Below are 22,905 nucleotides of genomic sequence, written 5' to 3'. Positions count from 1 at the left end.
TATGAAAGAAATTGAAGAAGACACAAAGAAATGGAAAAACATTCCATGCTCATTGATTGGAAGAACAAATATTGTTAAAATGTCAATACTTCCCAAAGCAATCTACACATTCAATGCAATCCCAATCAAAATTGCACTGGCATTCTTCTCTAAGCTAGAACAAACAATCCTAAAATTTGTATGGAACCACAAAAGACCCCGAATAGCCAAAGTAATGTTGAAAAAGAAAACCAAAGTGGGAGGCATCACAATCCCAGACTTTAGCCTCTACTACAAAGCTGTAATCATCAAGACAGTATGGTATTGGCACAAAAACAGACACATAGACCAGTGGAATAGAGAACCCAGAGAACTGGACCCACAATAATGTATGGCCAATTAATCTCTGACAAAGCAGGAAACAGTATCCAATGGAAAAAAGACAGTCTCTTTAGCAAATGGTTCTGGGAGAACTGGACAGCAACATGTAGAAGACTGAAACTGGACCATTCTCTTACACCATATAAAAAATAAACTCAAAACGGATGAAAGACCTAAATGTGAGACAGGAAACCATTAAAACTCTAGAGGAGAAAATAGAGAACAGCCTCTCTGATGTCGGCTGCAGCAATTTCTTGTTCGACACATCTCCAAAGACAAGGAAAATAAAAGCAAAAATGAACTATTGGGACCTCATCAAGATAAAAAGCTTCTGCAATGCAAAGGAAACAATCAACAAAACTAAAAGGCAACTGAAGGAATGGAAGAAGATATTTGCAAATGACATATCGGATAAAGGGTTAGTATCCAAAATCTATAAAAAACTTACAAACTCAACACCCAAAAAACAAATAATCCAGTGATGAAATGGGCAGAAGACATGAACAGTCACCCTACAACCCAGCAATAGCACTACTAGGAATTTAACCAAAGGATACAGGAGTGCTGATTTATAGGGGAAGATGTACCCCAATGTTTACAGCAGTGCTTTCAACAATAGCCAAATTATGGAAAGAGCCTAAATGTCCATCAACTGATGAATAGATAAAGATGTGGTTTCTATATACAATGGAATACTACTTGGCAACAAGAAAGAATGAAATTCTACCATTTGCAACAATGTGGATAGAACTGGAGGGTATTATGCTAAGTGAAATAAGTCAGAGAAAGAAAGATACCATATGTTTTCACTCATAAGTAGAACTTGAGAAACTTAACAGAAGACCATGGGGGAAGGGAAGGGGAAAAAAATAGTTCCAAACAGAGAGGGAGGCAAACTGTAAGAGACTCTTAAATACAGAGAACAAACTGAGGGTTGATGGGGGAGGGGGGCGGGAGAAAGTGTGTGATGGGCATTGAGGAGGGCACTTGTTGGGATGAGCACTGGGTATAGTATGTAAGTGATGAATCATGGGCATCTACCTCCAAAACCAAGAGCACACTGTATACACTGTATGTTAGTTAACTTGAGAATAAAGTATATTTAAAAGAAAAAAAAGAAATGATGAGTAAGGGGAAATGTAGCTATAAAAAATGTTGATTTGTATTTCCTAAACAAGCAAGTGATACCAGAAGAGAGGTGTTTGGAAATCTGCCATTGAGCAGTAACGAGAACAGCACACAAAGCAGACCGTGTACAGCATAGCCAAGCTAACTGTAATAACATTATTGTTTAGATACACTCGGTATGACTGTGATAATGCATTCCGTTATAAATTAAAAATTTGAAAAGCTGTTCTTAGGGGAGAAAAAAAGGTTTCTTTGCTGGAGACAAATAATACTGCAGTTTCTCAAAATAAAAGTAAAGCAAGGACCTATGGAAACCTAAAGAAAAGAGCCTACTGTTGGAAAAATCAGCTCTATTCCTGGTGACTTTTAATCTAACCCCAAAAGAATAAAGCTTATTTTATTATTTCTGGAGTATAAATACAAAATAGCCTAGTCAATTCTCTTTCTTCTCAGTGGTTATGTTCTACAAAGTCACTGTGAACAATGAATTAGCAAATACTGAAACAGTGCTCCTTGGGGAAAAGACAGCATGAAGTTCTTCCAAGCCTCTGGTCACAGTTTTCTCAAGTAATTAACATATAACTGTGCTTACAGTGTGTTTCTGTTTAAAGACACATTACCCAACATGTATTGCTGATTGATGAACATTCAATTCACACTCAACAGTACTGTCACTCATGCCAGAACGGAGCTTATCTAACGCAGGTATTTTCTCTGTAAGGCACATCACGGTCTTCAGCACTATCCTTGGGGGCCATTTTAAACCAAAATCCACCAACAAAAAGCACAAGATATGAAAAACATGGCACTAAACAGACCTCAAAAAAAGATACATCTTTACAGTATGAGAGCAGAAATAAGAAGGCAGAGCATCGCCTTGTTCGGCCTCAAGTAAGAATGTGTGCTAGGGTCAAACAAATTTTTCCCTGCACTGTGCATGTCTGCAAATGACTATGAAAGAACTGTGAGAATTGATTTCTGAGGTTTCAAGCAATTGCAGTGAGTAGGCAAATTTGCAAATTTGAAATTATGAATAATGAGGATTGACTGTACTCACAAAAATCTACACTAACATCTCACAAATAAGTTTTTAAAAGGTTTACTGTAAATGTACCTAGAAATCTAGGAAGATGAACTAGAAATACAATAGGACTAAATACTACTTCTTGGAATCCATTTGCCAATATTTTCTAATCAGTAATGAAACATGAAAAACACCGACCCATTCGAAGTCATTTTTTTTAATGTTTATTATTTATTTTGAGAGAGAAAAAGAGCACGAGCAGGGAAGGGGCAGAGAGAGTGGGAGACAGAGAATCCCAGGCAGGCTCCGCACTCCCAGCAAAGAGCCCAACGCAGGGGTTGATCTCACAAACCACAAGATCATGACCTGAGCTGAAATCAAGAAGGTGGATGCTTAACCGAATGAGCCATCCAGGCACCCCCAAAGTCACTTTTACAGTGGTCTCAAGCAGGCCTCTTCAGTTTACTGGTATATGATAATCAGCATTAGGAGAAATCAAAGCATGTTTATTTCTAAGTAGTAAACGAAACCCATTAAATCCCTTATGAACAACTTACTCCTCTAAGTTTGTAACAGAGTGGCCAGTCTACTTAACAGTAACCAACTTTTTCTAAATAGTAGTCATTCAAATGACTGTTACTGAGTATCAGGTTACACTCGCCCTCACTCTCACCACGATTAAAGGCCGTATTCCATGGTGCCAAAAAATGATTTCATGACTTAATACATCACTACATCACTACCCACACTGAGTACGTACTACAACAAAATATACTACAGGGGAAACAAATTCTGATCTAGGCTCTGTGAAGCTCTCACAGATGAGTGATTTAGATGTTTGCTCAAAGTTTCACATGTTTATAAATCACCTTTAGTCCTTGAGAGAGAAACAACAATAATGAGGAAAACTGCAAAAGTCTGCATTAATGGTAAATTCCACAAGATCTTTTAAAAAGCATTCTCTCTCCTATCCATTCCCTCAACATTCCAATTACCTCCTATTACATTACAATAATTACATACTTCACAGAAAATGGTTATTACTAGGTGAACAAATTGGAAACTCCATATACTGTCTTATGTTTTACGCCAGTGTTCACATTTTAGTTCATGCTTTAGTCTGCTGCCAGCTAAGTGCTCTTTGTGCCCATCATTTCCAGGAATATGACTGGACTCAACAAACCTCAACATGTGCAAAAATACTGATATATACTCAAAAGGGAAAATAATCTCCATAATATTAGCCATTAAAACCCATACCAAAGTGTATATTTTCTAAGATTTCTTAAAAAGACTAAGTGTGTCTCCCTTAACCCAATCAGCTGAAGTTTGAACAGAACTAAAAATGAGGCAATTGTTAGACAAGTAAAGAATTTAAATATTTTAACAAGGGGGAGAAATGATACCATGATACCATGTTTCCCTATGGTATAGGTTTGATTAAAAATTGGGCCCAAACATCTCTGCCCTTCAAAGCTAAATTTGCCATATATTCCCCTTTTCAGAAAGTATCATTAATATTTTTAATTCGAACAGCTAAAAAGAAAAAGGTGACTGCATTTAGTCACATGCTTACTGTAATTTAGGACTGTTTTAGAAGTTACCAGTAACCTGTTTGTCTCCCACTCATCCTACTTTGCATTGTCTTTGTCAACACTCTGGTTCACTTATTACCACCTGAACTTCTATAATGAGCTGAATGCTTTCTGTCCCATTTAATTCACTACATCCACCACCAGACTAATCTTTCTGAGACATACTCGGATGACACTGTCCCCACATTCATATACCTCCAATAGCTCACACTGCCATCTAAATTAAGAACACATCAGCCTTGGGACACCTGGGTGGCTCAGTCGGTTGAGCGTCCGACTTCGGCTCAGGTCATGATCTCACAGCTGGTGAGTTCGAGCCCCGCGTCGGGCTCTGTGCTGACAGCTCAGAGCCTGGAGTCCGCTCCGGATTCTGTGCCTCCCTCTCAATCTGCTCCAACCCACTTGCATTCTGTCTATGTCTCTCTCAAAAATAAATAAACATTAAAAAAAAAATTTTTTTTTAAAGAACACATCAACCTGACTTTTGAGGCCCTTTACGATCTAACCTAGCATACTTTTCTAGTCTTCTTTCTTATAATTCTCCAACACTTAACCTAAGTTCCAGAACATATCTTTTTTTTTTCAATATATGAAGTTTATTGTCAAATTGGTTTCCATACAACACCCAGTGCTCATCCCAAAAGGTGCCCTCCTCAATACCCAGCACCCACCCTCCCCTCCCTCCCACTCCCCATCAACCCTCAGTTTGTTCTCAGTTTTTAAGAGTCTCTTATGCTTTGGCTCTCTTCCACTCCAACCTCTTTTTTTTTTCCTTCCCCTCCCCCATGGGTTTCTGTTAAGTTTCTCAGGATCCACATAAGAGTGAAACCATATGGTATCTGTCTTTCTCTGTATGGCTTATTTCACTTAGCATCACACTCTCCAGTTCCATCCACGTTGCGACAAAGGGCCATATTTCATTCTTTCTCATTGCCACGTAGTACTCCATTGTGTATATAAACCACAATTTCTTTATCCATTCAGCAGTTGATGGACATTTAGGCTCTTTCCATAATTTGGCTCTTGTTGAGAGTGCTGCTATAAACATTGAGGTACAAGTGCCCCTATGCATCAGTACTCCTGTATCCCTTGGGTAAATTCCTAGCAGGGCTATTGCTGGGTCATAGGGTAGATCTATTTTTAATGTTTTGAGGAACCTCCACACTGTTTTCCAGAGCGGCTGCACCAATTTGCATTCTCACCAACAGTGCAAGAGGGCTCCCATTTCTCCACATCCTCTCCAGCATCTATAGTCTCCTGATTTGTTAATTTTGGCCACTCTGACTGGCGTGAGGTGATATCTGAGTGTGGTTTTGATTTGTATTTCCCTGACGAGGAGCGACGTTGAGCATCTTTTCATGTGCCTGTTGGCCATCCGGATGTCTTCTTTAGAGAAGTGTCTATTCATGTTTTCTGCCATTTCTTCACTGGGTTATTTGTTTCTCGGGTGTGGAGTTTGATGAGCTCTTTATAGATTTTGGATACTAGCCCTTTGTCCGATATGTCATTTGCAAATATCTTCCCATTCCGTTGGTTGCCTTTTAGTTTTGTTGGTTGTTTCCCTTGCTGTGCGGAAGCTTTTTATCTTCATAAGGTCCCAGTAGTTCATTTTTGCTTTTAATTCCCTTACCTTTGGGGATGCGTCAAGTAAGAAATTGCTACGGCTGAGGTCATCCAGAACATATCTTAAGCCTTTCTGTGTTTATAGTTTAGGCCTTTCCCTCAACTTAGGTGCACTTCCTCATTTTCTGGTGAAAACCTGTCCCCAGCTTTCAGGCTATCACTATCACGTGTCTCCCTCCCTCCAATCTGATGTCATTTTCTTTAGAACTTCTTATGACACTTCACTCAGATGTGTCTAACAGTCAGTCATTAATCCTCTCTTACTAGAGAGAAAGCTCAAAGAGAAGGGCCTAAATTGAGTGTTTCTTGATAACATTAACTGAACTTGTCAAGAAGGAAAAGAGAAGACACACTTTATGCAAAGGGGAAAAAAAGCCTTATTGTTAGTAGAGTAGAACACATCCTCCAATAGAAATTTTAATAAATGTATTCTCAAATCAACAACCTTACCAGTCTTACCATACATTCAATTCTTACAGGAGATACATAACTGGAAGCAGTGTGCATACTGCTTTTCAAACATAGCAAACAAGTCCCTTATCTCCAGCAGTACATTAAATGAATAGTAAAGTATGACTGTGTTTCATTAATGCCTCATTTATCTAACATCACTAAGATACGGAGGAGAAGTGAATTTTCTGGAGAAGTGGCTTCCTACTGTAGAAACAGAATTCAGATGTGCCTGTGGCCTGGACCAGCTGAGAGATGCTCCTGGGACACCGACCTCCACTTCGCCCAGTCTAGCAGAGAACACTCAGGCAGAGTGGGGCGGTCACTGTGTACCAGATACTTATACCTGTTAAGACAGGTAGGCAGCATGGAAAGAGAGCAAAGAGGGTATTAAAAACCCTCTAAAAGGGCAAAAGGAGGTTTTTGCATCTAGCAGAATCCTCCTTCCAGCCTGTGGGTACTAGCCACAGTTGTATTCCCCTGAGAAACTCTGGGGGGTTGAGCAGCTGTTCTGTTATGTCATCACCTGCTAGGAGAGTCCATCCTCCCTGCCACTGGAAACACTTTCACTCTCGAATTAGGTGTTATGGCTTAAATCGTGTACAGCCCAAAATTCGTATGTTGAAGGCCTACCCACCAGTATTTCAGAACATGACCCTATTTGGATACAGGGTCAATGCAGATATAACAGATGAGGTCATTCTAGAGTACAGTAGGGCCTCAATCCAACATGACTGGTGTCCTTATTGAAACAGGAAATTTGGAAACGGACAAGCACACAGGGAGAATGCAATGTGAAGCTGAAGGCAGACTGGGCTGATGCTTCTATAAGCCAAGCAACTTCAAAGATTGGCAGCAAACCAGCAGAAGCTAGGTGAGAGGCATGGAACAGGTTCTTTTTCACAGTGCTCAGAAGGCACCCTGATCTCAGACTTTCGCCTCCAGAACTGTGAGACAATAATTGTCTGTGGCTTAAGCTACCAAGTTTGTGCTTCTGTCTGTCCATCTCTAGCAAACTCATCGTCCCTACTGGTATCTTTCCATTGATCACATCACCAACCTACTATGACAACCACACACCTCCCTAATAGAACTTCTTAACAACGTTAAGCACATTCATTCAACAAGCACATATTGATGTCCTCTATGTGCCAGGCATGAAGGACTGAACAGTATGACTGACATGACACGGTCTCTCTCATACTGGTTACAGGATATGATCAGGATACTGATCAGGATAACTGACAACATACCATAATTACACAATGATAAAATCACAATTGTGCAACAGCACTGCATGACTAAATGACTCTTTAAACTGAGGGTAGTGGGCATATTTAACCATGTCTGCATGACTCAGTGACCTCACTATGGAGGCCCACCATACATTTCCATGCCCTTTATTACTTCTGTTCCTCTCCGAGATGTCAGGTTGTTGATTACCATGAGGTCTGCTTTTATCAGCTCCCCTCCTCTATCTCTGCTCACTCTCTCCAATCCACTTATTTCTGGTTTGGCATTTCTAATTTGCTACGGGCTAGGGGCGCCTGGGTTGCTCAGTCAGTTATGCGTCCAAATTCGGCTCATGTCATGATCTCACGGTTCATGAGTTCGAGCCCCACATCCAGCTCTGTGTTCCCCCTCTCTGTGCCCCTCCCCTGCTCATGCTATGGCTCTCAAAAATAAATAAACATTAAAAAAATTAGTTTTCTACAGGCTATAAAAATTAGGTAATTAATATTGCTAAGAAAAACATATTGAATAATAAAAACTGCTTCATGTGAAAACTGAAGATTTGGCTTAAACACAGTCTTTCTGATTTACTTTCGATTCTCAGAGACATTTTTTTTTCTGGCAGAACAATTTCTCCCATTCAAAAAGATTCTGTTACAAGGCACTAAGGCAGGACATTATTATACAGAGAGTATTACTGAATAAACTGCCCACAAACACTTGTTTTCTTTCAAAGGGAGTACAGCACAGGTATGCTATGTAAATAGTTATCTAAGAAATACTGTGCAAATTCAGAATTATTTTATAGCCCAGTGTAAGGTATATTTTTCTTCTCTTATTGTGTATCGTAACACCAAGTAATAAATAGGACCATAAGGTCATATGGCACTCAACTGGAAAGCCCAGACAAAACCTTTTGCAGTACATAATAAATAACCACGTACCTCTTATGCATATCCAACAATCATCTTTTGTGTTGTGCTTTTTAAGTTCTTCTTCAGTTACTTCAATTAACCTGCCTTTTAATCCCGTTAGATCCTTTCCACTTTTAGTGAGTCGAATCCAATCCATAAGACTTCTGCCCTGTTTTAGAGGGACCTGAAAAAAGGAAAAGGGAAGAATTCAATGTGGCTTCTTTGAGTCAGCTGCTCTCCCCTCCCCTTCCTCCCACTTCTCTTAAGGCTGCTTCGTTACTCTTACCCTCATTCAAAAAAATAAGAAAATTCAAATCAATAATTCTACATTTTTTTTTATAGATTTAGGTGGTTGTCAAAATCATCTCTGCTATATTCGAATTATAAATAGAACAATATAAAACACCTGGGCTATGAGGTAGGGCTTAGAAACTCTGTCACACAAACAGTCATCAGAATGGTATCTAGTAAAACAATAACATTGAACCTGGAGTCAGAAAACAAGTCTTAGTTCCGGCTCTGTCACACGGAATTAAGCTCCTGCCTATACTTATATAACTAGTTTGTTACACAGTACCAGAGAAATGTTTAATGTAAAAGAAGGCACACTCAAGGAAGCATATTGCCATACACTGAATGTGTGTGTCCCTCCAAAATTCATATGTTGAAATCCTAACCTCCAATGTGACATTAGGAAGTAGGGCCTCTGGCAGGTGACTAAGTCTTGAAGGTGGAGCCTTCATGAGTGGTATTAGTGCCCTTATTAAAAAGGCCTCAAAGGGCTCTCAGCCTTTCTGCCATGTGAGGATGTGGGGAAAAGATAGCTATGAACCAGGAATCAGGCCTTCATCAGACACTGAAGTTGTTGGTGCACCGATCTTAGAATTCCCAGCCACCAAAACCGTGAGAAATAAATTTCCATTGTTTGTAAGTCACCTTATAAAATTTATGGCCCTCTGTTACAACAGACAGAATAGACTAAGATATTTATCAATTTCACTTTCCGGAATCCTACCTATTGCAGGCACTCATTTCCCCCCAAATAACCAAACTAATAGGTCTATGGTACCACTGCAATTTCACATTCCTTCCTACCAACTACATCATCCCCTTCTTACCATCCCTGAAATTCTCTAGGTTTCTTGGTCCCAGTAAATGAAGTAAAGTATGAGAAAATGATTTTTCCCATCCCAAACCAAAATCACTTCTCTCTCTTATCTATGAGGATTCCATAATCTACTGAGTAGTTAAGCAACTCTAATCATGGGCCCTCCCTCCTTCAGTGGCTCTCCACACTACTCTACAATAAATAATGTCTCTAAATTCCCTCATTTACCAGGCCCTTCCTATCTGATCATAGTTTACCTCACTAGCTCTGAGTTTTAGTTTCTGCTCCTTCCTATTACATGCTTTAGCTAAATGGGAACTGATTCCTTGATTAGTATGAAACACCTGCTCCTCTGCCTGGATCAATTCCCTTCCTCTCTCCCACAGACATTATTTCCTCCAGAAGCCTTCTCTGACCCTAACCCCTTGTGTCCATAACATACTGTTACAATTCTTATGACATTTGTAACTATTTGTCTGTGCAGCCTATTAGCTTATTAGACTAACCTCCTTGGAAACAGAGACCACATCTCCAGCATATGGTAGGTTCTCAATAAATATTTATTTACTAGTGTCAGTAGAAATAATAAAGCTACCATATATTGAGTACATATTCTGTAACACACACTGTGCTGAGGGCTTTATACAACAATCCCACAACAATCCATGGGGTCTGAATAAAAGCCTAAGGGCAAGTAACACAGAGGAGTGCATACCATATACCAAGATTGTGCTAAGAGAAACATTATCTCATTTAATCCTATGAACAACCCTATAAAATGGGTACTATTATTCTCATTTACACCTGAGAAAAATGAGACTCAGAGATTAAGTCATAGGACCTGGGAAAAGAATCTGGGTCTTTCTCACTCAAAAATCTATGCTTTTAACTATTATGATATACAACCTCCCCAACTAGCTTCTATTTTCTCAACGTCTACCCATGTCCTACAAGCCAGACTCAGGTTCTAACACTGCAAGATTACCTTATTTCATAAAGTACTGGGGGGGGGGGGGGGTTGTCTGAGTTTCCTCTTGAATTGCACAATAATTGTATTTTGTTCTCTTTTTGGACCCAAAGACTCACCTTTGTCATCACCATCTGTGAACCTTTTGTCTTTGCTTCTGAGCTTTCTCTTTTAAAATGATGCTGAGAACATGGTTTGTAGTTTGAACAGAAGGCCAGAAACTCATATTCTAATTCAGATATTCTTTCTCTGCAAAGGCTATACTTATTTAGCCAAGAATTTAGCTCAAGGAGAGAAACGGGTCAAACATCAAGGAGGAGGGGTCAGATGATTAGATGGCTGGATAATACATGTAGCAATAAATGAAATGTCCCAGCCAGAGTCACATCACATCAAGTTTTGGGGTCCAAAGCAACATGTCTTAAACAGTTCCCTTTCTGTGATATAGAGAGCAAAAGCACTCATTTCATGGGATCACTGTAAAGATTAAATGAGTAATACACACGAAGCACTCAAAACACTTAGACCATACACAGTAAGCACCGAATAAATTTTAGCCATGTTATTACTATTGTTAGAGTTACAGACTTCTGAAAAGCTAATGAAAGCTACAGATTCCTGAATCCATAATTCTAATCCAGAGTCAAACTCCAGGTTTAAGTGGAGGGGGGGGGGGAGTCGGTAAAGATCCTAAATAATGCTAAGATCCAAGAATTCAGAATTGGAGGGTGGGGGGAAGTGGCCCAAGCAGGTGGAAGTTTCAAAAACAAAACATGAAGTTATAGAATGAGGAACTAACAAATAACTGGAGTAATTATCTATGTTGCAATGAACACAGGAGACAATTTTATTAAATTTTGTAAATATAAAATACATTTGTATTCCACCTGTTGCTAACAGTAACTATGTTTAACTAAAAGTTAAAGAGTATTACATTAGCTTCAAAGTCAGCAAGTGGTGTCAGTAGAAAAGGCAGTGATTAAACAGGTACCAAAAGTAGAAAGGCAGCATGACTAAAAGAAGTGTCCATAAACCCTCCGGAGGACTGTAGACATTTGTTCTCGCTTCCCCAATCTTCCCTAGTTGCCACCTTTGGAGGGACGGTCACTGGCCAATGTCGCTACTTCCCAACCTTTCCCTTCTCTTAGGGAACCACATCACTCACAACTCCTTCCGGCAAGTGTAGAACAAAAGACTGGAGATGAGGATAGGCTGAGGGAAAGAAGCTAATACTGAATACCGATATGATAACGTCAAGCACTGTGCTGGCCCAGTCATACACGACTAAATTTAATTCGCGGGAAAAGACTTCACATTAAGGGAATTGCGGATGGGAAAGAAAGGGGCTAGTAGGTGAGAGGGAGGGAGGTTAGGAGAACTCAATGATTGCGGACATAAGTGGATCAGAAAGAAATCGTCAGCAAGGGCAGGAGGGAACGAAGGCGAGAGCGGAGGACAGGAGGTGGAAGAGGGGTCCTTAGGAGAGAATGGACCTTTGGGTAGCAAGGAACGCCGGCGGGCGGCGAGCTGAATGAGACCAACGGTGTCACCCGCTTACCTTGCTACGCCCCCCGGAGGCGACGCGCTGCTGTGAGCTGGGGGCCGGGAAAGACTGGGAAGGGACGTTCAGCATCCTGGACCCCTGGCCCGGGCCCTGCCCGGGGTCCGCCGCCGGACAAGATCTCTCGGCTCGACCCCCTCTACGGTAACACCTACCGCTCCGGCTCCGAGGCCGGGCAGAGGCCAAGCCCCCGACCCACTTCCGGGGTCGCCCGGGGTGAGGCGCGCCATGACGCAGCACGTTGAGGCCGCGGAGGGCGGAGCCAAAGGAAAGAACGGAGCGCCGGCAGGGGAGGAACCAGAGAGAAGTACGCATGCTTCGTTAGTCCTGAAGTCTGAATTTCAGCACCGCAGGGAGGTGACAGCTATTCCGTGGTAGCATTTAAGACAGAGGGAAGCTGTTCCTTAGCCTTGGTGCTGACAGAATCTGAAAATAAATTCTTATAGACTGTTAAACCAGAACACAAGTGTCTGTCTATTGTTAAGCACTACCACCACACTACTTGAAATATGGCACAAAATAACACTTTCAAAGCATTTTGATTTCTCTGAAACTCTCTACTGTAAGACACCTGTCTGTACAGGAAAGAGAACCTTTAAGAATTAAGGTGTCAAATGCAAACAGCCACTCCTACTAGGTGAAGCTTCACCTTTAAGAACCCCCGCTAATGACTAACGAATGAGTCGAAGAAGTAAAGTCTCCTGCTCCGATCACCACTCACAAGCATTTCCTCTTCATCTAACTTCCTATCTTCACTGAAGGATACAGGGAATTGCTTACTGATACAACCCCAGATGGAGTGACGAGCAGTTATGTTTGAGTCAAATAGGTTTAGTTTGAATGCCATCTCTCTGCATTTAATAAATAAGGCCTTATGCGAGTTGAGTGTCTCAAAGTTTCATTTTCCCCATCTGCCTAATGGGTTTAAATTTCAGTAAGGATTAAATGAGATGTCATATGTAAACTACCTGGTATAGTGCCTGATTGGTTAGTAGTAGCCAATAAATCAATAAATGGCGGTGGTTCTTCATACTATTCCAACATATTGATGAGAGAAGCTCGAATACTATGCAGGTAAAAACCAGTCCCTAATGATCAAAGTCCAGATTCGTGACCTGGTGGATTTTTTGTATATCCCTTGGGGTACACACACCTCCTGAGTGTAGAATCCAGTGAAGAGAAAACGTTTTCAGGAGAAAAAATATACTTGTAAATAACTCTAATTGAGGCCATTACTAATTTTTCCTGACTCTGACACATGATTTGAACTTACTCTATTTCAATCGCCTTGTCCTTAAGGTTAGAAGGCAAATTGTGTGAATCTAGCCATTCAAGTAAGAGGATTTCTTAGCCAGGTAACCATCTTGGACCTTCACCTCTACCTATCAGCATTCTGGGATATTAGGAAACATTTTATTGGCGATTAAAACGCTTATTGTGAAAAATTGTATTTAAGCTAAAGAACTTCACAAGCATAGTCTCTCTACTATGTTACCTTTACCTTGCAATGTGCTCCTGTTTTCTCTTTCATTAAATGATAAGGTGTTCTTTCATAAGTCTACATTAAAAAAAAAAAAAAGCTTGAGGCACCTGGGTGGCTCAGTCCATTAAGTGTCTGACTGTTGGTTTTGGCTCAGGTCATGATTTCATGGATCCTGGGATCAAGTCCTACATTGGGATCTGCGCTGAAGGGGCAGAGCCTTCTTGGAATTCACTCTTTTCTGTCTGTCTCTGCCCCTCCCCTGCTCACGTTCTCTCTCTCTCTCAAAATAAATAAACATTTAAAAAGATTTAAAAAAAACTTAAAAAAGCTAATCACTGACAATTTCTTATTCACTTCCCACGAGAAAAATTTTTACATGACAATATTAGGAGCAAGGAACCAGAACAAAGGAAGGTGATGTTGTTGAAAATCACTTCATATCTTCCAAATTTCTTCGTTCCCCCTTGGACAGAAATGGAAAAATATCAAATTCTAGCCTTTGGCTCCCCTTTTATTGACTCCATGTAAGTCATACTTTTTGTTTTGTTTTGTTTTGTTTTAGTTCTGGGAATCCCTCAATGTAGCACTACGATTATTGAACACCCATGCTATTTTACTACTGGATTTAAGGACAGCAGAGGAGTATTAAAGTGACAATGACTTGATTCTTCATTCATTAAACATCTCTAAAATTTAATAGCCCTGACATTAATTCCCACTCTCAATTATGGACAATGATTTAAAGTGTTTTTCACCATTTGCAAGCAAACACATAATATTGTGTGATTAGTAACATAAGGTGACTTTCTTCATTATCTAATAATATTCATCTGCAACTACAATATCTAATGAGGATCGGTAAGAAATACCAGCTGTTACAAGATTAGGGTGAAAATTAAATATATTCACTCTCTGCAAAGTTTTAGCTAAATACTTGCAGAATTATAACTAAAGTTAAATTTGTAATTTGATGAAGAGATCAAAATTATCTTTTGTAAGCCTCACATGTTTACAATACAATCAAGACATTTGTACACTGCACTTATTTTTCAATTCCATAATTGGATTATAGTGTAAGGATAAAAAAAGCCAAACTACTTTGTAATTCCAAAATATTTCATTTTATTAATAATTTATATACAAATAAATTAGTTTAAAGGATTATGATACATTTGTACACTAAATTTAAATTCTATAAGCTTTTAATGTCATCAAAAGTAACTAATCAGATTAATTTTCACAGATCAGCTCCTCAATTTCATCTTCACTATCAGAATCTTCATAAAATGAAATTGTGGCTTGAATTGGAAAATTTTTCAGAAGAGCTTCTGCTTCTTGATATAAGTAATCATAACACTTTGATTTGGGCCAAAATAGTCTGAAAGAAGCAGACAACATAATATGCTTTATTTTTTCACATTCAGAATCCTTATATTCATGAAATGTTCAAATTTCAAGAGCTCCATATACTTAGCAATTGATGTATGCCTTTAGATAGAGTTTTAAAATGTTACTATCACAGGTTTCATGGGAGTCTACTTGCCAAAGTATCAATAACTAGTTAATTATTTTTAAATCTTTATCCAAGCTATAAATTGGATCAAATAAATTCGCACTAAACCCTTTATGAGCATAAGATCAGTATTCAGCTTTCTTCAGGTATAACTGATATATTTATTCTTACAATATACAGAAGAAGGTTGTCTTCCAATTTCCAAATTCCTTTGGGGGAAAAAAATGAATTCTACTATTACATTAAAATTTTTGATAGCCAATTTTATAAAGACAACAAAATGTTATGCACCTTCCAGAAAAGCGAAAATCATCTAGTATCTCAACTAAAACCCACAAATTTAACTGTTAGTTACAGATGTAGCCAATGTAAGTTTAGAAAAGTACAAAAAGCAATATTTTAAAAAGTTTTTCTATGCACTCACACCAGGGGTATAAAAAAGCTTCCTCTGACCCCAACCTTGATCACATCTCCCTTCCTTTTCCCCATCCAACTAAATTTGGAAAATCCATATTAAGATATTGAGAATAATACTGGCTTTATACAATAATTTTCATGTAACCCAATTACCTCATATTTTCAAATTTTTGACAAATATTAATCTTGCCAAATGGCCTTCTATTATTTTTCATACAAGGAAAAGAAAAGAAGGATATGGCTGACTCACCAGCAACAGTGCAGTCATTTTAGTGTAGGGTAATTAGCCCCAGCCCCAGGCACCCATTTATAACAGAGTGATTCTAACAAAGAGAAGGTTACATTGTGCCCAGTATACTCCATTTTAAAGGGCAGAAAAGTAGGTAATATCGTTTATAAATGTTTCTAGACAACCGGTAAAAAAAAAAAAAAAAGTTTTTAATTTTGATGCCTAAATAAGCAATCATCAATAATTAAGTTGTTCAGTAAATATTTTAGCGATCCCTTGTGCCAGACATAATTCATCATTCAAAGATAAAAAAAAATCATGGTCCCTATCCTCAAGAAGGTGATTAAATAAAAAAAATGAAATACACAATAGTACTCAAGATAGAAATTAATAAAAATAAAATAAAGAAGTACTAATTAATGGCTACAGTAGTTCAGAAGAAGAAAGGAATTTCTTATATAGGAAACAATTGATTTTCTAATGCTTAACTAGAACTGTCAAATCCAAAGAATGTTGTTTAATTGTTACCACACTCTTCCCAGAATCTCTGACCATTTTTCTTTCAGGGACTTGACACTTTCCTGAATTCTCCCCCGGGCTGAATGGTTCTTCTCAGTCTCCTTTGTGGATCCCTTTTTCTGTGTATACAGGTTAAAACTGGCCTTCCCAAGCGTTTTATCAAGAGTGATCATCTCTCCTCCCGAAGTCCCCCGGAAGACCTCACTCACCACCATGATTTCCCCAAACATTCATTTACTGAAGACTCTAAGCTGTCCGTACTTCCATTTAAGATCTTGACTGTGGGCCCGTTACCTACAGATGCAACTCTTTACTGGACACATCTATTTGGATATCCCATAGGCCCATTGAATGTGATAAATGAAAAACTAGACTCGTTATCTTGTTCCCCAAATCTGTTTTAAGCCCTAATTTCCACTCTGTTGGTGCAGCATTCATCTAGTCATCAGACACAAACTTGGGAGCCATTCTGTCTTTCTACCTCTTCTTTACCTACTATATCCAATACATTATAACCCTATTATGTCACCCAAGCCTTCCCCAAATTCTGTCAGTCCCAGCCCCACTTCCAATGCGTCAGAATGGCTCTTTAGCATATCTTGCCTGAATTACAATAACTTCCAACTTCACTTCGGTGTTCTAACTAAGCCTATATACCATTTTCTTCGTGCTTTTTCTGAAACACAAATCTGATCACACTTCTCTTCTGGTTAAAATCCTTTGAGTAACCCCCAATAGCATCTACAGAATTAAGTCCATGGGTTCCCAATGCCACATACAGGATTAGGACAAAACTCTCTACCATGGTGTGCAAGATCCGGCCTCTGGCTTACCTGCTGGAATGACCACACCTTCACTTACCCAAATTCCAGCTCCTTGATACTCCCAGAGGGAGCTATGGTGTTCTATGACTCTGTATCCCTTTTCCTATGCTATTTTTTCTGTCCCCTTTTCCCACACCTACCATCCATCTGGCTAACTTTGAGACTCAGCTAGGTAACCACAACCTATCATACACACTTTCCAGATCTTTCCCCACTCCCTCTGGCAGAGTTAGGTGCTTATGTTTGGCCCATACAGGTAAAACTGACCAAACTAAACCATGACAACACTTGTTAAAGGGGTGTGATTATTTTTTTCCTGTGTCCATTACTAGTGCTGGCACATGGTAAGAAATTAATCAACATATATTGCCTTCTACATGCTGTTTATAAGCACGTACATATGAATATCATACATGTCTGCATTTCACAGCTCTCTGAAGCAAGCAAACTACAGAATAACCTTTCACCTGAATAAAAGCTACAAAGGATTCTACAGAAAGGCCGACTTCCCGTGCCTAGGAACAGCAGGGTAGGTCCTCATTGTTATGTCGAGTAACTTCTATCCTTTTTACAGTGTTTAGCAATCTTTAGGATTTTCATTACACTCCATTTTCTCTTACATGTCAAGCTCATTTTGCCGTAAAACTGCCGCTTTGAACATCATTCTTCCGTATGGTTTGCAAGAGAATGAGATTATACACAGTCTGGGGCGCCTGGATGGCTCGGTCAGTTAAGCCTCCGCCTTCCGGCTCAGGTCATGATCTCAGGGTTCACGAGTTCAAGCCCCCCGCAACAGGCTCTGTGCTGACAGCTCCGAGCCTGGAGCCTGCTTGCGATTCTGTGCGTGTGTGTGTCTCTCTCTGCCCCTCCCCCGCTCGCGTTCTGTCTCTCTCTTTCTCTCTCGAAAAAATAAACATTGGGAAAAAAACCTTAAAAAAAAAAAAGAATATGCACACTCTGCCTGTTGTGAAGTCAATTTCACCGGACCTCTTCAGCATTCAAAAAAAAAAAAAAAAGAAAAGAAAAAATTGGTTTGCTGGCACACGCTGTCACCGGTCTACTTTCACGACACCATCCACTTTCCGTCTTTATAATATATTTTTTAAGAGTTTGCTCAGTGTGCATGGATTAACAGTTCTTTTAGGTGAGAGCGTGAACTACGTTCGTCAATTCGATTAGTAAAGGACCTCTGCGATCCTTGAAGACAGATTTCCCGAGACAGAAATGCTGCAAGGCCAGCCGTGGAGCTAGGCGGTGCGATTCCCGCTGGAGGAACGGGAGACCTTCGGGGAGGCCTGTCACTCACCTGACTGGGTGTCTGTATTGGGAAAGCTTTCCTGCGGCTTCGGTCATCCCGGGGCCATCCGGCATCTGGGGACGAAAGGACACGAATCGCAGTTATCACTCACCTTGTAGAAACGGGGAAAGCGCGCGATCTAGCGTTCCTCGCGCCGGCAGGGAATGTGACCCCGGGGCTGTCAGCAGCCTCGCTCCCGACCGTATCCGTGTGTCCGCTGCTCTGGATGACAAACTCGCAGCATCAGGACCCACAGGGCCTCTGGTAGGGCCTCGGGCGGGCGCGATCTTAAGCGAGGGGCAGGCCGGGCGTGTGTCCCCCTCGGGCAGGGCATACCCAGTCCCGGTACATCATCTGCGCCCCTGGGAGGCGCGGCCCGAGGCGCGCGGCTCACTCACCGCCTCCGCCGCGTGGTGCCTCGCCCCCTCCTCCCCGTCGCCTCTGGCGTCAACCCAAGGTCTCCAGAGGCCTGCGGATCTGCGGGGTGGGGGGCAAAAGGCGCGCAGGGGAGATGTGAGCCCAGACCCGGGAGAACAGCCCGCAACAGAGCGTGGACCGGGGGCGGGTGGGGGGCGGAGAGCGGAGGGGAGGAGCTCGGGAGACACGGGCGGGAGGGCCGGGGTGGGGGAGGCGCCGCAGCCGGAGTCCGCGCCCCCGCGCGGCGCGGGGCGGTCCGGGGCCGCGGGCGGTAGGCGGCGGCGGCGCGCGCGCTCGCCGGCCCCGCTTGCCGAGGGCTGCCAGGTTTCCATGGCGCGGCGGGGCTGGGGCTGGGCGGAAGGCGGCTGCCTGCTCTCGGGCAAGCCAGACCTCTTCCCCTGCCAGGTCCGAGACCCGAGCTTTATATAGCCCCGGCTGCCTGCTGCATACTGAGCGGTTCGCGCCCTCTCCGCCCCTCTCTCCCCAGCTAGCCGCAGAAACAAAAAGGTTGCGCGTGAAGGCGCGGCAGGCCGAACCTCGGGTGCGAACGCGTGCAACTCCCAAATGGCCCGGGAATGGGTTTTGTCGAGCGAGTGTTAATCGCTCTTCGACACATGGCTGCGGGGGGAAAAAACAACACTCGCCCGAGCAGCCAATTTCCAAGTGAAGAGTCTAGGAGGGGATAAAATGAAGCAATTCTACACGTTTTGTGTATTTCTGCAAGAAGGCCAAGTGGCTGGTAATTGCTTGACTCGGGCCTTTTTAGAATGTGGTAAATGCAAGTAGCTCGGCATCCCCGTACTCTAAAGGCTGGGATGCGGACTAAATGAAAAGGAATGGCCTTAACTCCTCTTTCTGGCAGAATTAAAACTGGGTGAATCAATGGGCTCCTGACAAAGGGATATCTTTGTTAATGTATTGATAGACTGGGTTCTGCCTGTTATTTGTAGAGAATAAAAAAATTCACAAAAGGTGGATTGTAAAAGACTGTTCCAGCCACCAGAGCCGAAGATTGGAGTCATGTGATTTAGGCAGATAGCTCTGTATTAAATTCTCGTATCTTTGTGTGGTTTTCCCCAACATCTAATCAGTGGCCCCCTGAAGATAAGTCTAGAATTTCATGTATACACTTTGGTCACTAGCTGGCATTTTGTTTCTCAATGATAATGAGAAAATTATTTTATGGAGGCAGGGTTGTGTAGAATGATAATGAAATCTTGAAAAGTTATGGGACAAGTTGTCAACCTCTCTGTGCCCCTGTTTCTCCTATTTAAGTTAACCCTCACTTATTACAAAAGGCCATTATACTTGGTAAGAACTGTTATGCTTCAAAGGAAAGATGATATACAAATGCCACATTTTTTTCGAAATGTTTTAAATAATAGAGCTGAACTTCTTAAAAGTTGTAGATAAAACTTTTGGATGTAAGCCATAGTGTCTCTGCTATTCATTCAGCTACTGTGTAGGAAAATAATGCGATTAATACTTCAAGATCTATAATGATCCACATATTAAGAGACATATTGTTTGCTTCAGATAATGAAATCAGTAAGATAGGTACCTAATGCATGTCTTAATGCCCTAGAATTATTGTTGGCTAAATCAAATTTATAGAATGCCTGCTATAATGCCACACATGGAAAGCCCTCAACAAATTTTAAGCAAATTTTTATATATTTTTTTAATTTTAGAGAAAGAACACACGAGTGGCAAAGTGGAGGAGAGACAGAGAGAGAGAGAGAGAGAGAGAGAGAGAGAGAGAGAACCCCAAGCAGGCTTGAAGCTCAGTGCAGAGCCTGACTTGGGGCTCAATGTGGGGCTCAATCCAGGACTAGATCCCATGACCCTAGGATCATGATCTGAGCCAAAATCAAGAGTCAGATGCTCAATCAACTGAGCTACCCAGGTGCCCCTTAAGCTATTTTTAAAAACCTAAACCCTTAACAGATACTAAGCTATCTGATGAAATGTTTCATCATTCAATTTTATAAACATCTTTTAAGGTGTCTGTAATGGGATAAGTGCTGTGCTTTCCAGATGTAATGGTGAATAAGATATCCTCCCCTATCCTCAAGAAGGTTATAGTCATTGCGACCTATGACCATTGCAATGGCCAGATAAGCAAAGGTGTTTGAAAAGTGCCAGATTCAAAAGCACATTTTAACCAGAGAAGGGGTACAAGGGAGGGAATTGACAAGTTTATTCGGGACAACCAGGAAAGCCTTTCAGGGTAAAAGAAATCTAAATTGGGATTTCTAGAAGGATCATTAGAGAAATAGTGTAGTCTGTGCGTGTGGTGCCGGAGGCAGAGGAGAAGGAGCAGCACTTCTGGAGGGTAGGGACTGCTGGAACAGATGTGGCCGAGGAGATAGAAGGACTTGGGCTGATAGGAGCCTAATATACCATAATAAAACATTTTGGCTTTGTTCTGTAAGCACTGGTGAGATATTTTAAGCAGGAGAGTGGAATGGTCAAAGTTTACATTTTATTAAAGTCTTTCTGACAGCCATATGGAAGACAGATTTAAGAAAGCCTAATACTGGAAACAAGGAGATCACTTACAAAGTCATTGCAATAGCTCAGTCAAGAGGTAATGAGAAGATGTATAGTAAGGATGGAAATTAAAGAACATATTTGAAGGATACTTAGGAAATAGAGTCTACACTACTACCTGAATCATAAAATGTGGGTGGACATGAAAGTGGAGTCTACATATGCTCCCCAGGTTTCCAACCTGGTTAAGTGGGTAAATGCCAATGGCTCAAACAAAGACAGATAAAACGGGAAATACAGGAGGAAGAGCAAATGATACATTTATGTTGTTTTATTCTTTTAATCGTGCACAGGGAAAAAATAATAAATTTGGTTTTTGGATCCTGCATCAGTTAGGTCAGGCAGGACTCTGTAGCAATAACAAATAACTCCAAACTCTCATAAACTTAAAACAACAAATGTTTATTTCTGAGTCATGCTGTGTTCTATTTTGGGTTGGTACGATCTGCTCCACTTCATCTTCACTTAGGGTATGAGCTCATGGAACCTCTTTCTCTGGAACAGTTGTCAGTTGTAACAAGGGGGAAAGGGAATACAATTAATAGATTTTTAAAGACCTAGTAACATATAGGTGGAGACGATATCCAAAGGACAATCAGAGATATACGGTCGGAAGTTCAGTAGAGAGTTCAAGATTTAAATGCAGGAGTCATAAGAAAAGAAGTAATGGTTTAAAACGGTAGGGACTGATTGGTCTCCCCAGGGAATTTTGTAGTTTGAGAACAGTACCAAGGACAGAGCTCTGGAGAGCAACATTTGACTGTGAAGTGAGAAGAGATGCAAAAGAGAACAAAGCAAAACAAAACCTCCCTGAAAAGGAATGGTGAAGGTGGTGAAAGGTGCACTTGTAGAGCAGGTGTGGAGGAAACATGGGATGAAAGACTTGCAATGAGGAAGGAAACGTCTAAGGCATTAAATGCCACCACGGGGTCAAACAAGACAAGGATGCATGTTAATTGAATCTGGCAATTAAGGGGGTATAGTGACTTTAAAATATCTTGAGGGTCTGGAGATCAAAGCTTTCGTACAGTAAGTTGAGCTGTAGAGGTGAAAAAATAAAAACGGTATGTTGAGACTACCTTTCTGAGAGGAAAAAAGAAGTAAGAGGGATGCTGGGTCAGTAGAGGGGTTTTGTTTTTAGGGTGCAAAAAGCAGGAAACTGTTTATAAGATGAAGAGATGAGGCAGGAGAGGAGAGGCCTCTAGATAAAGGAGATTGGACAATGGCCTGGGGTCCCCAAGGAGGAAGGAAGAAATGCGATCAGAAGCCATGGGGAGGATTGACATGCAGTTGGAATGTATGCACCCGTGATTACTCAAGAAACAAGTTTAATCAAGGTGACTAGATCTGGGGTGAAAAAGGAGGGGGTAATGTGATGATGAGAAATGAACCTGCGACAATATCAATTGTCTTAAAGTTGTGAAAAAAATGCATTACCAGAAGGAAAACAGGAAGAACCAATTAATAAAAATATGGTTAAAATCTATACTTGACCAAATTTAGGTAAACTGAGAAAGAGAATATCCCAAGTGTTCCATTTACATACTTATTTCATTTATTCCACTTATTTAAACAGATGTTGAGGCTTGTTTCCAGTGTGTCCAAGGCCAATATAACTTATTCATGTTACATTTAAAATCTATTTTATGGGGCGCCTGGGTGGCGCAGTCGGTTAAGCGTCCGACTTCAG

At 40.9% G+C, this 22,905-nt stretch overlaps 2 protein-coding genes across 5 annotated transcripts in view; both read right to left on the bottom strand.

Annotated features, from left to right (window-relative positions):
* LOC122490368 (cytochrome b5 reductase 4) overlaps positions 1–18,606 on the bottom strand; it is a 99,802-nt gene extending 81,196 nt beyond the window's left edge. For 2 of the 4 annotated variants that reach the window (XM_043593029.1, XM_043593030.1), the window contains exons 1-2: positions 11,961–12,187; positions 8,358–8,511 (exon numbers count right to left, since the gene is read on the bottom strand). In XM_043593029.1, coding sequence (XP_043448964.1) covers positions 8,358–8,511; positions 11,961–12,035 — 229 coding nt within the window. In that variant the 5' untranslated portion in view covers positions 12,036–12,187. Of the gene's footprint in view, positions 1–8,357; positions 8,512–11,960; positions 12,188–18,357 lie in introns of those variants that run through there. The other 2 variants (XM_043593032.1, XM_043593031.1) reach the window with 2 other exon arrangements.
* Positions 14,551–18,994, bottom strand: RIPPLY2 (ripply transcriptional repressor 2). The gene is made up of 3 exons (XM_043593181.1): positions 18,644–18,994; positions 18,255–18,319; positions 14,551–14,824 (listed from the first exon to the last, which is right to left on the bottom strand). The coding sequence occupies exons 1-3, from the start codon at positions 18,992–18,994 to the stop codon at positions 14,677–14,679; spliced, it is 564 nt and encodes a 187-aa protein (XP_043449116.1). The 3' UTR covers positions 14,551–14,676.
* Positions 18,995–22,905: the final 3,911 nt, after the last annotated feature.

The sequence above is a fragment of the Prionailurus bengalensis genome, chromosome B2 (genome assembly GCF_016509475.1).
Source record: "Prionailurus bengalensis isolate Pbe53 chromosome B2, Fcat_Pben_1.1_paternal_pri, whole genome shotgun sequence".
NCBI lineage: Eukaryota > Metazoa > Chordata > Mammalia > Carnivora > Felidae > Prionailurus > Prionailurus bengalensis.
This window is presented reverse-complemented; position numbering and strand designations above follow the sequence as displayed.